The sequence below is a fragment of the Harpegnathos saltator genome, unplaced genomic scaffold (assembly GCF_003227715.2).
Source record: "Harpegnathos saltator strain DR-91 unplaced genomic scaffold, Hsal_v8.6 scaffold140, whole genome shotgun sequence".
Taxonomy (NCBI): Eukaryota; Metazoa; Arthropoda; class Insecta; order Hymenoptera; family Formicidae; genus Harpegnathos; species Harpegnathos saltator.
Genome location: NW_020229918.1, coordinates 1,035,744 through 1,051,632, shown reverse-complemented (window position 1 = coordinate 1,051,632; position 15,889 = coordinate 1,035,744). Strand labels below are relative to the sequence as shown.

The 15,889-nt window shown below is 38.1% G+C and overlaps 1 protein-coding gene across 2 annotated transcripts in view; it reads left to right on the top strand.

Moving 5' to 3' along the window:
• The first annotated feature begins 889 nt into the window (after positions 1 to 889).
• The window catches only part of Atg16 (Autophagy-related 16), a 474,347-nt gene continuing 459,347 nt past the window's right edge, over positions 890 to 15,889 (top strand). Inside the window, exons 1-9 of one of the 2 annotated variants that reach the window (XM_011149830.2) lie at positions 890 to 1,034; positions 1,148 to 1,300; positions 1,552 to 1,810; positions 1,897 to 2,059; positions 2,214 to 2,302; positions 3,384 to 3,431; positions 3,922 to 4,060; positions 5,276 to 5,384; positions 8,240 to 8,382. In XM_011149830.2, the coding sequence (XP_011148132.1) occupies positions 1,171 to 1,300; positions 1,552 to 1,810; positions 1,897 to 2,059; positions 2,214 to 2,302; positions 3,384 to 3,431; positions 3,922 to 4,060; positions 5,276 to 5,384; positions 8,240 to 8,382 (1,080 nt within the window). In that variant the 5' untranslated portion in view covers positions 890 to 1,034; positions 1,148 to 1,170. Of the gene's footprint in view, positions 1,301 to 1,551; positions 1,811 to 1,896; positions 2,060 to 2,213; positions 2,303 to 3,383; positions 3,432 to 3,921; positions 4,061 to 5,275; positions 5,385 to 8,239; positions 8,383 to 15,889 lie in introns of both variants that reach the window. The other variant, XM_011149833.2, reaches the window with a different exon arrangement.

Sequence of the window (15,889 nt, the reverse complement as noted above, 5' to 3'; positions counted from 1 at the left end):
TATATCTATTTAATATAAAATTAATACAAAACATATATATTTATGATTATATATATTAAGTACCTGATCTTTTTTGCTGTATTATTTGAAGCATCATTATTAGATATTTTATTGGAATATTTTCTGCTATGTATGTTTTGATATTGCATTACATACGTCTAGCAATCATTTATAAAAGAATGTTATAAAATAAATTGATTATATATCTCTCTTAAAGTTATTTACAAAATTCTTATTCTGTCTGTGTATATATATATATATATGTCATTATACTTGAATTATATTGACATATATTTTTATTAGTATCATGAGTATTACTCGATAACATATAAATTAAATTGTTATTTAATATATCATTACTTTGATTTAAAAAATATAAACAAAGATGCAATCTAACCAAGAATCTATGAATAACACTAATATATTTTAATTAATTCTATTATTCTCTTTAGTTTTAATAAGAAAATAGAAAAGGTTTCTTTAATATTAAATTAAGATATTTGTAATTCTACCTGCAACTTTTTATCACAAATAAGTACATTTAAACATGTACTATAAATAAAAATCTCTTTCAATTAGTCAACTTTGGCGATTGTTTCTCGTCATTGTAAGCGACGTATATAACAGTATTCATTTCAAGAAATTTACATTTTATTTACAATATTTACTTACTTTGGCATTTTATTTTACTGGCATTCAATGAAAGGAGTTGTAATTTTGACAGTCCATAACGCATAGGCGCGAATTCTGTCCTGTATAATGCACCGAACTAACCTTCATGACATCGATATATCGCTGCGATGTCATGTCGATTGTAACCGGTAGTGGCATATCGATGTATGCAGCGATACCGAATAATTTCAAAGTAGCAGCGCAGTGTTTGGTACGTAACACGTATAGGTTAGGATAGCTATTTTCATAATTAAAAATATTCGCATGAACACGAAGGTGTCATGTGATTGTAATGAGATATTTGAACATTAACAACGACTGTTAGTCGCATGTGATTCACTGGACGAAATTGTCTAATACATGTGAGGAAATATTTAACTATGGTGTAACAATCAACAGGAGCGTCCTTTGGATCTGCAAATCTAAAACTGTTCTGATCAAGGTTCAAACCAGTAGCGTTCCTTTATTTTGATAGGATAGACGGTTTAGTCGAGAAAAATGGCCACACTCGAAACAGGTGCATCGCTCGTCACTCGAGAAGACATCAACTGGAGAAAAGATTTAATTTCGCAGCTGCGTGAAAGGAATAGATCTCAAACTAATTGTTTTGCTGATCTCATTAGCCTACGTAAGTTTTATATTCTCATTCATATCAAGTCGATACAATGTACAGTGTCAGTACATTGTTTTGGATACACAGAGATAGCAACCGAGTTGTTGCTACATAGTATGTTCATTTACCATATGTCTTGATTAGATATCATAGACACACATTGTATATTATGTTAGTTTCTGCATGAAATATTTTAAATTTTATTAGCTTGTAAATTAACAGCATTTACATATATATTTTATAGAAATGATCCTTTTGTATTACAGATAATAGATTATTTGAGAATGCAAACACATTGCGTGGTGCTAATATGCAACTGACAATAGCAAATGAAACCCTTCGTCGCGAGGTAGCCAGTGGTGGTGTTGGTATAGGTGGAAATCCAGATCTTGAGGCAAGACTGCTAAAGCAAGCGGAAGAATTAGCGATGCTACATAAAAGAAAAGGAGAACATACGCAACAAATAGTAGATCTTAATAACAAGATGCAAGAAATGACAAAAGAACTTCATGCAAAGGATACCAGGTAAATCAAATATATTTATATTTATATGGATTAAACTAATTGCTTATTTTACAGATTTATAGTCTATTATTATTATTTCTTTTCAGTCTTGCAGAAAGTTTAGAAGTTAATGCTAACCTACGCATAGAAATAACTAAATGCCTTGGCAGGGAAAAAGAATTAGAAGGTGTTAATCAAATGCTCAGGGATGAACATCAAGCTTTGCAACTTGCTTTTGCATCTTTAGAGGAAAAACTTAGAAAAACACAGGTATTTAACATATGGTCTCAAAAATATAGTAAAAATTATGCTTTTGTTTACCATATATATCCTTTATAAAAGTTAAATAAATTATTTTTGTTTGTTTCTTTATAATTAGAAGATATTCCTTTTGTATCTTTAAAAAACTAATATTTCAAAACAGGAAGAAAATCGACAATTGATTGAACGATTAATAAAATACAAAGCCAGAGATGCTGAAAAGATGAATGAAGAGAACGACAACTTCTTGAGGTGAGTACATATATTAACAATGATATTTATGCGTTTTAACAGTCGCAATTAGAGATTATAGTCGCAAATGTTGTGAAAGTTATGGGAATTGCTGCCTTTTTATTGCTAACAGGATGTAGAATATAAGATACAATTATAATTTTTGAATTTATGATTATACAGCAAATTAATAAAGCAGTTAATAATTTTTTAATAAGAATTCTTTAATGTTCTTTCTTTTTTAAATTATGAAACTTCTATATAGTAGCAATAACTACCTTTACATTTATAATGCCTTGATTTTTGTGTAATGTAACAATATATGTGTACAGTTTTGCATGTTGTATTTTTCACTTATTTATAAATATATATTCTTATAACAGATTATAACAGATGTTTTTAACTGTTTAATTAGCTTTCAAAATCTCCGTCGATTCTTTCTGCATGCACCTTTGATTTGGTATATATGTATTGTGTATATGTCATGTGTTATAGTATATAGGTTTGCATGAAAGTGTGTTAGTTGATCTACAGAGCAATCTTCTGTTTAATTTCTTTCTTTAGCACAACCTTTCTATGGAAAAACTTATCCTACACTTTACACACTTATAAAATCTGATATACAATTTCAAGAAATATTATTTGACTTATACATTTTATTGCTTAAGATGTAATATTTGAAATACATAGTAAATCTTTTCAAGTTTGTTCTCTTAAATAATTTGGATTGTTATTAATTAAAGTAATGTGTAACTAGTGAATGCATGTTACATAATTTCGAATGTAAACTATCTGTTTATTAACTATGTGATATGCATTTTATAAGTTTTTATTAAAACAAATTAAGGTTCACTCTCTTTCTTTTTAGAAGAAGTGCAAGCAATAACATTTTTAAATATATTAATGAATATATTCATATATATTTTAATAATATATAACTTTTATTATATAAATATAAATATTTTTAAAAGCGCATTTTCATAAGCTATAAATATTACATAAAATATTTAAGCTTTGTACGGAATATATACATTCATTTACATTCTGTTATTCTGGGGCTTTATACACAGGCACATCACACTGCTTGACATTTTCGTTTCAGTTTTACGAGTCCAACAGCCTTTTTGATGCATACCCTATCAAAATTTGGGTAAGTTTAATGAAATGAAGTGAGAAACATTTTGCTTAATGCTAAATAACTGGGTTGGTAATTTAATGGAACTATACACTTTACTTTGCACTTTGTATATTGATTCAGGTATTTTATCTATGGGTGACTATATGGTATATCTCTAATATACATTTATATTATCCCGTGTAAAAATAGCATATAAAAATAGATAACAAACTTGAAAAGAAAAAAAAATATTATCCCATTCTATACCTTTCTTTTGTAATGTTTTCATAGAAATATTGGTTCTGCTAACAGGGAGGAAGTGAAAGTGGAAATTATATGCATAATAAAATGGCATATTCTATAATGCTATAGCTTTGTACAATAAGATGTATGGTGCGAGATAATCACGGAAAGTATTAACATATATTGCAATATATGCTTTAAGTTGCTTTCGCAACTTCATTGGACGTTAATACGATGTTGCATGCATCTAATAATATATCTGTTTTTCATTTCTTTACAGAAAGAGGCAAGCGAAGATGCAGAAAGAGTTAGAAGATGCAGCACGAGACACGCGACCCGTCAGTCCTGATCGCTCGAGCTTAAAAGAAGGAATCGCTGGTCTTCCGACAGCAGTGCCAACGAATGTATCCGTAACGTTTGTACGTTGATTTAAATATAAAATAACTCATATCACGTGCTCCCATTATAAAAGTATTTACACGTGTCAATATTTAATATTTTCAATAACATCGATATGCGGAATTGCATGCTTTGTACGTCGAAATATATGTGTATTTAATAATACAAACTCATTTACAAGCATAACATATTTAATTTCTAATTAAGTTGTCAACTGTTATTTTACTTAGGCAGTGAAATAAATATCTCATAATTTAGTCTTGATATATTCTTTGATTTTACATCGGTGCTTTTTACATGTGAAAGATTATTTTTTTTTACATATAGTTATAACCATTTTTTTTTATATGAAGTGTAGGTTACATGCTGAGCTCTATTAAGTTCTTGTCACTTTAAAAGGCCTTGTCTTATATTATGCTTTGCAATACCTATTGGATATATTAACAACGGTGATGTTGTTTTTGATTAGTCGAATTACAAAAAATTTTATGGTGAAGGTATATCGTTTTCAAATAGGAATAGGATAGAACAAACTTGTCTGTTATCAGTTTCCCAACTTTCTGAATAAGAAATTTTTTCTAAATGTAAAATCACAGTATGTATATACACAGATAAAGGTAATGATGTATTGATAAAATACTGGTAACTTTTATTTTATTGATATTTTTATTAGTAAATTCGGTGTATTGGTAAGTTCTTAAGTTCTATGTACATTTAAGCAAATTAATGTTGCTTGTAAAGTATGATATTAGAGAAATATTTAGTGTTATTATTATCGAAATTAGACTAAGTATCGTTTGATGTCAAAATGTTATGATATATGCTTTGATATATTAATATATTACATCAAAATCATGATAAAAATTTTTATTTGCTTAGCATTAAGTATCCTTGCACTCATGATATTCTTGCATGAAATATCTGTTTTAATTTTATATTTCGGCGTACAAAGTTTATAGTACATGCTATTTTTAAGTAAAAAATTAAATGTTATTTGAAAAATCGAATAGATTAATTGTGAAAAAAAAAATGTATACATTTGAAGTAACGTATAATTATGTACAATATAATTATTGATTCCTTATGGTCAAAGCTTATCAGTGCTTTGCAATCTTTATGCATTGTGAAGTCAAATCCATACTTCATAGGCGTTGCGCGTTTATGTCATATATTTAATTGAATGCATGCAAGATATCTTGCAATTTTATATATCAAGTGTTTAATAATCCTTACAGAGTGCTCATGACGGTGAAGTTTACGCTGTTAAATGGTCACCTACCGATAGAATCTTACTGGCTACTGGTGGTGCTGATAGAAAAGTGAAACTATGGAATATCGCTAAAGGTGATTATTAGAGTATGATTACGATTCATCTTTCATAATATTATTCCAAATTACTGTTGCAAATATATTTACAATTCGTTAAAAATTTTTGATAGAATTTTGAGGTAAGATAAATCACCGCTGCAACTTTTTAATTTTGAATATTGACTAATATTGAGACTATTTTGAGATATTACACCTGTAGAATAAGAAATTTTACACTATAAATCATTGCCGCGAATGATGATACATAGCGCCAATTGCCGCGCGATGGTAGGATGTAAATTACGTTCAAGGCGTCGAACGTGAGCAAGGTAAAGAATGCGATTAGTCGGAGCATTCACGCGGGTAAACGACATGGTAGTCGCAAGTGCATCGCGTGCAAGCGGTGAAGATGATCTCCTCCTGCTAGGAATTTATTTGCTGGTTTTGTTATTATTCAAATTCCCGATGAGGTGCGGTGATGTTGAATTACACGCGTTCCTTCGTTCTCGTTTAGATGCTGCTGAACTTTTACGAAACGTATTCGCGGTCAGTTTTCTATATCCGACATCGACACTAAACATTGGCTCTTATATCTGGTTAATAGTGTAATTATGGCTTTATAACCTAATTACGGTTTACGTGCGTAAAATTGATTTTAACTAGCGAACCACGAAGTAAAATGATACAAGAACCTTATGTGAGCTAGTGGCTAATAAAGATCTTTATTGAGACTGGCAAAACGATTTAGGTGTATTTGTCGACGTAACTGCAGCGCTGTCCGCATTACGATGCATTTATCGCAGGACGTTATGGACGCATTAAATGCATTTGTGTATGAAATGTCTGGTACATAGGATATACTTAAATTCGATTTATGTGATAACTAATATTAGTAGCCAAAAGATTGACATGTGATTTAATTTTTTATACAGAGACAATCATATTTTTTTCTAATCTAAGAGAGAAGTAAAGAATTATTTTTATAAATAAATTTCTGGCGAGTAATTGCGACATCAAAATAAGAGGATATACAGGGTGTCCCATTTTAATAGTGCACTTCGATTATCATTGCAGGGAGCGATCATAAGAAAAATATTTCAAACAAAAGTTGTAGGGTTCAGAGGTAGTCACCTGATGGTGACCTTCATCTTGACCTTGGGGTCAAATCTGAAGGTCATTCGAAGGTCAACATAAAAATTTGAAACGGAAATCCCTATTTTTCAGTACATATTCTTGTAGCTCAGCTCGAGAGCTTTCCAAAATACTATAATTAAATATTTTTTTATTCAGTATTTACCGAGTTACAAGGCTTGAAACAGAGTACCGTCAGTATTACCCAAGGTGTACCACATGGAGGTTGCTCGGTCAGATATACATCTTTTTTGTCTTTTGTGTGTGTGTGTGTGTGTGTGCGTGTGCGCGCGCGCGCGCGTGTGTGTGTGTGTGTGTGTGTGTGTGTGTGTGTGTGTGTGTGTGTGTGTGTAACAAGCTATGCTTGAAAGAGTTCGTAACAATTTTTACGAAAGATTGGATTTATGTATCCAAGAAGGGGGACATGTTTTCGAACACTTTCAATAAAATATGTATTTTATCATTCTTAGGTATCCACACTCACACGCAAGCATGATCACACACACACACACACACACACACACACACACACACACACACACACAAGGCAAAAAAGGTGTAAATCTGACCGAGCAACCTCCACGTGGTAGACCTTGGGTAATGCCGCCAGTACTATTTAAAGCCTTGTAACTCGGAAAATACTGAAAAAAAAAAAACTTAATTATAGTGGTTTGGAAAGCTCTCGAGCTGAGTTACAAGAATATGTACTGAAAAATAGAGATTTCCGTTTAAAATGTTTATGTTGACCTTCGAATGACCTCCAAATTTGATCCCAAGGTCAAGATGAAGGTCACCAGATGATCTCCTCTGAACCCTACAACTTTTGTCTGAAACATTTTTTTACGACCGCTCCCTGCAATGATAATCGAAGTGCATTATTAAAATGGGACACCCAGTATAGTCTTATGAGAAAGGACTTAATATATAAAATATTTGTGTTATTTATTTTTTTCAATAATTCGAGATAAATACGGGATCTTCTCTTTTTCTGGCATCTGTAGGCTCGAGTACGTTCATTTTATCTTCCTCTCCATGTTATATGCTCTCTGCACGTTTCTATTTAACGTAGGCGACGATGCTGGCAGTGTTATTCTTTTCTTGCCCAAAGGTCTCCTCATGATCCACTTAATGAAGTATGTTAACGAATCAACAGGTTACTTTGCGCGGCCGGCGACGTATAGTTTACCCTCGCGACGTCTAGTAAAAGCCGTTTTGTCGGGAGAAACGTTCTCCATGTCGTGGCGAGGCGATCGCACACATGCCGTAACACTCTCGAGTATAATTCCTCTACCCTTCGCACTACAAATTGGATGAAACAACCGTCCTTATTGTATGGGTTATATCCGCTTAGCTCAAAATCTGCTATTCCGAATCTCTCCATCTCTCCACGTATTCTCCATTTCTCGGCCATTTCGGCTTTGTTGCTTCTTCATCGTTCCGCTCTGCCTTAATTCCTATTTCTCCCTTTTCGTCGGTCTCTGTCTCTCTTTCTTCTTCTGTTTCCTCTTGTCTGAGGCGGTTATAAGATCCCCCTTCCTGTTTTGCTCTTTGAATTGCTCGTTACCAATTAAGCCGTCAGAGCATAAATTTAATTAGTCATATTCAGAGAGAAATGCGCGGTTTAGAAGAAAGGAAGGCAACGGGCGAATGGTCGTGTAATGAGGGACAAAGTAATTGAGGGATGTACGTAAATAGAGAATTAAACACGACGTTGCGCGAGCAGATTGTATAATAATGTGTACATAAACATTCTGTTACAGGTGCATCCGAGAGCAAAGGCATCTTAGTTGGCAGCAACGCTGGTGTGATGTCGGTGGACTTCGACTCGACTGGCACCCTCATCCTTGGAGCATCGAACGATTACGCGAGCCGTGTCTGGACGGTCAGTGATCTTCGTTTAAAGGTGAGTTTTTGCATCAATTATCCGATCCAATGCGTGGTCCTGTATTTTTAACGCACTTCCGCAACATCATGACAACTTAGGGGACCGCTCCAGAAACATCTGAGCAACAAAATTTTTTCGTGTTGCAAAGTTTACACTTTGCCGTGAAACTATAATTGTGACGTTAAATTAATCTGTCACTTGTGTATATGTTAATCGTTGCATGTATCATATGTACGAATTGTACATATATAAAAGTCTCTGCTCGCGATAAGTGAAGAAATGCCACAGTAAATACAAAAGTTGCATATAAATTGCGGATTACCGGTGTACAATCGGAAATAACGAGATTTATATTTTCCGCTTGTACATAACGTAAGTATAAATATGGCTAATACGCTACTTAAATATTACTGCTTATAATATTTGCCATAATAATAAATAAATATTACTGCTTATAATATTTGTCATAATAATAAATAAAAAAAGAATGTTCGGACGTTCTATTTTTATCTTTTTTCAAACCCTTCGACAGTCAGACAACGAGAAAAAGAATAGTACGCATACTGTCTAGATGCATTAAAATATCAGTTTTCTAATCAGCCCTCTCTGAAGGTTCCTAAAAACGAAGAAGTCAACGACTCTTGCTCAAAAGATTCCTTATCGCTTACTAAGTCAGGGCTCCCTGTTCGCTTGCACTGCGTGATAGCGGAAGCTAGAAAGCACAACGCGTTTGTTGCTTGGATCACATAGTCATTCACATTCACGGTCATTTGCTATCCGAATATCGTAATTTCTAGCTAGATTACGTATAAAGCTGTGTCTATGCGGGATTACAGAACAGTTGATTATGTTCTTCTTTATTAAAATTAAATATCTTTATTAAAATTCTTTATTAAAATTAAATATTTATCATAGATATTTCGACAGCTTATACTTGTTGACTCAACATTTTTGCATTGATCGATTTTAATATTTCATAGCGTAATGCTATGTTCACACTTTTTCACAATTTGCGAAGATCTTAGTTTGTTTTAACTATAGATTAAAACCTTATTTCATCAACTTATATTTGGTGATTCAATTTTGCATCGATAGATTTGAACTTTTGGAGTTAATAGCTTCATAACGCGCAACAATAAGTCGATGCAATTTACAAGGATCTTATTATTTTAACTCTAAGTCAAAACTTTATCGCCCCTATTTTCTTAGCTTATATTTATGAGAATTATTTTATATAAGCCATTCATAATATATATGAGCCTAATATACATTCAGATTTCGGCCAACGTCTCCTTATACATTTTATCTAAGTTTGCAGCTTTCAGGTGATATTATTTTTTTTTTAATAGCATAACGTTGTTAATGTCTGAGTTCTTTAAAAAATACATAAATATCTCTTGAGATCTTTTGGGTATTAACAATTTAATTTTCCATACGAAGCGAATTGTGATCTGATTCTCCGTCGTACTCTGCATGTAGGTTAATATCGATGCTTGTTTTTAAAGACTTAAATTCCCAGCTTCCAATTGCCGTTCAAATATGCTGTTCATTCGCAATTGTACCGTGGTACTATGGATACTCGCTGTAAAGCCGAGTGTATTATGGAATTAGCGGCTCCATCCCTCTTACGAAGAGATGGAACGTTTGATGCAACAATACTCGACCGAAATATTGAAAATTCATCCGGCAGCAGCGAGTTTGCAAATTTTTTAAATCCTCGGATTACGAACGAAGCGTTGAAATTACGCGTCGAAAGTCATAAATACAGCAATATGGACGAAGATCGAAACAAATGACCGCGAACGCACGTTATATTTCTTTACAAACGCAATATGTTATTAATTCTTAACTTTTTTTTTTAAGTTATATATCGGAATATATAATATCGTTCGAAATAGCAACGTGTGAAATTATTGACATACGAACCCGGAGAAATAATTACACCTATCTTAAAGAATTTCGCTCAGTTGTCTCCAAAATCTAATCTCGCCAACTTCTAAAGTGTAAAAGTACTCTACTCCGAGTTGCTTAAGTTTATTTCCAATTCTCCGTCTGCAATCTGCTCTTTTAAGCAACTGCGAGTTAGGCCGTGAGCGGTATCTACGGTCGCACTCAATCAAGCTTTCACGGCGTATTGCGCCAAGTGCAAACAAAAAGAAGTTACATTATGATGGAACAAATGACCTAACAACTGCAATAATGAGACGCGCTCGTCTCGTCCTCGTGAAAACGTGATTGGCTTTACGGACGTGTCTCAGGAAGCGCATAAAGAGAGACGTCTCGCAAAACATGCATTAAATTACCGGTCTGTTCCGTTGGCGCGCGCGCGCGCGCGAGAATCTACCGGAGGAGCGGTGGAATATGAAATTTATCGTCACCTTCTTCCATGCGATCTATTACCCGGGCCCGTAGTTCATGTAAATGCTCGCCGGCGTGATCGTAAAGCCAATGACAGTTCGCAAAAAGTTCATTGCTGAGTTCGCTCCGTGAACTTCACCGCCCGCGCTTACGTACGCATCAAAAGTCCACGGCTCGGTGTTTCCTGTCTCCTTGACCAGTGCACTGGCCGAAGTTCGTTCGCTTCCGTTTCCTTCATCACCACCGCGGCACACACACGATATCCGTAATGGGGGCAAAACTTTCCGTGCCGTCCTTACGGCGCGCGCTTTCCATTTCCTGTCCTCGAAATATCATCTGAGATATCGAGAAATTGTGAAACGAATAACGCGCTAAATCATTTTACTACTATTCTTCCAGTAACATCTGGCTATTGAATTTCTCGGTTATGCTTCCGGTAATGTTGCAACATCAGAAGAGACAGCGATGTTCTCTGATATTGTACGTAACGTTATACATATCTATTAATGTTTGTGGAAATTGCTCGAGCTAGTACTTCTTTTAATCTTTTACCACTGCGGTTTTTATCAGTTAGACGACTGAAATTAAGAAAATTGAGAGACCGGAATGAAAATAACTCGTGACATTTGTCTATTGATTTCCAAGCAGATGGAACATCCGGCAAATTTCCGGCGGCTTAGGGAGTAGTTACGTTTAATACGTAGATCGATATCGATAATCACACGCAATCGCGACAAACCGCATGTGAATGTCCCTTTTTAACAGTTTCTCTCGTGTCTTCAATGCGGGAAATTGTGCGATACGATAACGAGAACAGTAGAAGAGTTTTACTTAGCGTCTCGCTACGCGGCGACGCGACGAAGTGACGTCGAAGTTTAATATATGACAGCGCAAATGTTGATCACTGCTAATGTACGTTATTTCCTTTGATCTGCACCCGAAGCCGGGCTCCGGTATGTAAGAACTTAAGTACATAGTCTGTCGATAGTCGGCGATGCACACGCGTGCAGTCGTGTATGTAGAAGTAATCAGAGATGATCGATTGCGATGAAACTTTGAGTCCCACGCTATACGTATCCCTTGAGCCATGTGCGCGCGCGCGCGCGCGCGCCTCGTTACTTTGATAGGATTGTCAGAGTGTCGTACTGATGTAACATGATTAAACGCTGGGAGCAACCGGCGATGATTGTCGGCAAAGCCGACGGGAATCGACGGACAGGAGGAGAGAAGCTTCTACGCCAATCCCGCGACCGGTCTTTGCAGTTCTAGACGAAGATCAACGGTACTTTGATTTGTACCGTGTATATGACCAAATCAGCCGGTCGGGTTTTATCGCCAGCTCTCTTTCTTCGGTACCCTTTCGCGGAAGTCGCATCGAATGCTCGCGATCGATTACATCGCGCGGTTGCGTCTGTGGCTCGGATCGTTAGACATATCTTTGCAAACATTAAACGCGCGCTCTCAGACTCCTTTCGTGGAATCGTTAATTTTCGTAGAATTGTTAATTTTCCGTTGAACAAATTATTAAGTGTACACGTAGTCATTTTTGGTAAGATCGTATCATTTCGGTGAATATGATATTGCGTAACAATTGTGGGGGAATTCCCGAGGGAAGAGCAGGGCTTGTTCAATGGCATTTACCTTCGCAATTAGCCATGGGCGGGGTCGCAGCAGCTGACTGGATGTATCGATATTCCGTGTGGATTATTATCCCATATTACGCTGTATTATCTACAGAAATTTGAAATTGCTTAGATGTGCTTCGTAGATCGCTTAATCTCGGTCGTGTATTAACAATACCGTGCAAGAATCTCAAACCCCTCAAACCCCTCAAACCAGCGCTGCTTCCGTCGCGGAAGCTACCGTCGCGGTTTCAGTATCCGAAGTAATCTCTCCCGCTTTCATCTCTCTCTCTCTCTCTCTCTCTCCCCCCCCTCTCTCTCTCTCTCTCTCTCCCCCCCTCTCTCTCCCTCTCTCTCTCTCTCTCTCTCTCTCTCTCTCTCCTCTCGGCGCAATTACACGCGTATTCGTTAGATCACCTGACGAGATTCGGCGAAGACGTTGCCGGTGAGATTGGACCGATAGTCTGTCTTTACAGCCGCGCAATTCCATTACATACTTGATACCTCGTTCCCCAGCTAAACGCGCGTCGTAGTATAAGCTCCCGCTTGTTCCGCGCGCGTTCTCAATGTGCAGTAATATCGCCGTTTACAGCACCGGCGGTTACCGGCGGAATACAATGTGTAATATATCCATGCGCTATCGAGCGAGAGCATACGCGTATCGTTCACGTATATCGCCGGATGTGTTAAATGTGATTATTCGACGCATCGAGGAATCGTAGCCGTTGCTGCACCCGTCGCGCATTCCGTCCAATCGGTCCGATCCTTCTCTTCTTTCTCTCTCTCTCTCTCTCTCTCTCTCTCTCGCCTCCTGCTCTCCGTCTCCTTGCTCTTACACGCTTTCTCGCGCCGGCCGTCGTACCTGAAACAGGGGCTCCCTCGCCGAGGAGAATCTACTGAACAGCGGCAGTTTCATTCCGAAGATTGGTGGCCAATGGCGCGTAAACGGCATGGGGAAACATGCGGACTCTGAGGGATTCGAGCCATAACCAGTCTGTAGGTTATTCAAGCCGAGAGATGCGAGAGAGAGAGAGAGAGAGAGAGAGAGAGAGAGAGAGAGAGAGAGAGAAAGAGTTGACCACCTCGATGTTTATTCTCAAGTGCTCCGTCCGAGGAATGTAGCCAGCATCTGTCGATCTTAACGAAATGCGATTTTTACTCTCAGCGAACTCTCGACGTTGCGATACCCGCACTCGTTTCTCGCACAGTCCAATGTCCGGTTTTTTCTCTCCCTCGCAAGTAATCTTGCGTTTCGCGAGCTGAAAAATTTGCAGTATGTTTGAGTATAAAAGCGAATACCATTTCGGTCGAGCGAGTTCGTACGATTTACCCTATCCAGGTCGCGCGTGTATCCTGTCTCTAAATACTTCAGCTGTGATAGAATTGAATTTGCCTGCAAATTTCAAGCGCGGAATCAACGATCGCTCGTACAATGCGAAAGCGCGATTTGACGCGAGCGATATCCAATTCAAAAACTGAAAGGATATACTTTAATTATTCAGCCCTTTCTTCCGACCCGTGCATTTAGCAATATTATATCCACCGTAATTACGACCATAACGATCAATATTACACCGCTTAGATTATTAACAGGGAGAACCACGCATTATAGTATAACGATTAGGTTCATAACCTATTTATGTGGTTTACGTAAAGCCTTGGGAATTTCGGTCTTTATTAATTCACACGCCGATATAAAACAAGAGGCGTTAATGCAGAATTATCATGGGCTGTGAAAAATGTATTTTCCCATCAGACAAAAATTGAGAGCTCGGTGTGAAGAGGAGTGCGATGGGGCTGTACGATAGTGTTATTTCTCTTTCTCTCCCTCCTTCCCTCCCTCCCTCCCGCTCTCTCTCTCTCTCTCTCTCTCTCTCTCTCTCTCTCTCTCTCTCTCTCTCTCTCTCTCTCTCTCTCCCCACGGCGCCACTTCTTAAATTTTATATTTCTCGCCAGGCCCTTGTTTGTCACACCCTCCCAGCAAGGAAACGACGCGTTAAACGAATATCGATGGTATTGGTGGGTACCTGGCCAGGGCGATAATGGACTCAATTTCGCGGCGGTGGGGCGTCAGCGAACGTTGGGGGTTTCCTCGTGTGCCACCACTTCTATCGATTCTCCGCTGCGCCCCCGTCGGTGGTGGTTTCCCGGTCGTCTGGCACTGGCGGCGAACCATCATACTTCCTTCGGCGCGCAGCTGCAATCTTCCCGTTGAGAAGACGTAATCGCTCGTACTTTCCCCTCTTCCGCGGTGTTCGTACTCCTCATTACACGGCGCTGGTTCTGTTTTAATCTTGACTAATGAGTAACAAGCGACGCCGACGAAGGCGACCCGGTTCGATGTTCCGTAAATCGAATAACCATGGAGAAAAGGGAGGGTGCTTTAATTGCTGTACTTCGGTTAATTCGATCGACTGCCTCCCCGGAAGTTGCAGTGTCCTTCGTGGGGACGACCCCGACGGAATCCCGTCAGACTCTGCTCGACTCGGCGCGGAGTCTCCACGTAATGATGCATTGCGCCAAAGAGTCACCGTAGTTGTTCGTTCAAACGATATTAAGCAGCTCTCGGATATTTCGCGGAGTTACGCCATTTTGATGTCACCGTTAATTAGACGCTGCAATCTCCTTAACTTGGAGACTGCAGCGAGCTTCCAGTGGTCTCCCTTTTTTCATAGTTCAAGGAAACCATTGAGCTGAGCAGTAGGCGACAAGAAGTGACATTTCGGCAAGGCCATCTTACATCGTCCCATAACCGACGACCGATTATTTCATATTATGCCGTAATGAGAACGTCGTTTCTTTGTAGAGCGCCGACTCGCTTCTCTCGTCGCTATTCTCTGCCGTTCTTGCCGCTGCAATTACGCGTTCATCTCGCTTGAATCTCGGAGTCACGAACGCCATTATCTAATCCGCATGACGGTTGAGTTTCAATTACGTGCGTCGAGATTCCGCTGTTTATGAAACACGCAGATGGCACGTTCCGAGCGGCTCTTACGCGCGGAGGAGTAACGCGCGCGATAAACTCGTCGAGTCCTTTGTCCCACCCTTTAAAGTGTGTGTTTTAAAGGAACATGATGCGCGCGGCGAAAGAGGCGACTGTCTGTGCAGAATTTATCAATTTCGAAGAGCATGTCGTTCACACCGCCGCTTGAAACGAGGAAGAGGTGGCCGCTTAATTGCAGGCTCCTTGACGTCCGATCAAAGGGAATGGAAGGAAGGAAGGAAGGAAGAAGAGAGGATTGAAGGAAGAAAAATCTGGAGGAAAGACGAGAGAGAGAGAGAGAGAGAGAGAGAGAGAGAGAGAGAGAGAGAGAGAGAGAGAGAGAGAGAGAGAGAGAGAGAGAAAGAGAGCAATATGTCGTCGGCGCTCATGACGACTCTAATAATCAGGCCGTTCGGTCAGGGCCTGAAACGTTAATTCAGAAAACGCCGAGACGCTTTCAGACGCGTCGTCCAATAGGATAATTTCAGGGTAACACAGTGGGCAGCGGGCACTACGCCGGTCTGGTAGCCGCCCTCTTTCTCTCCCCCTCTCTTTCTGTTCA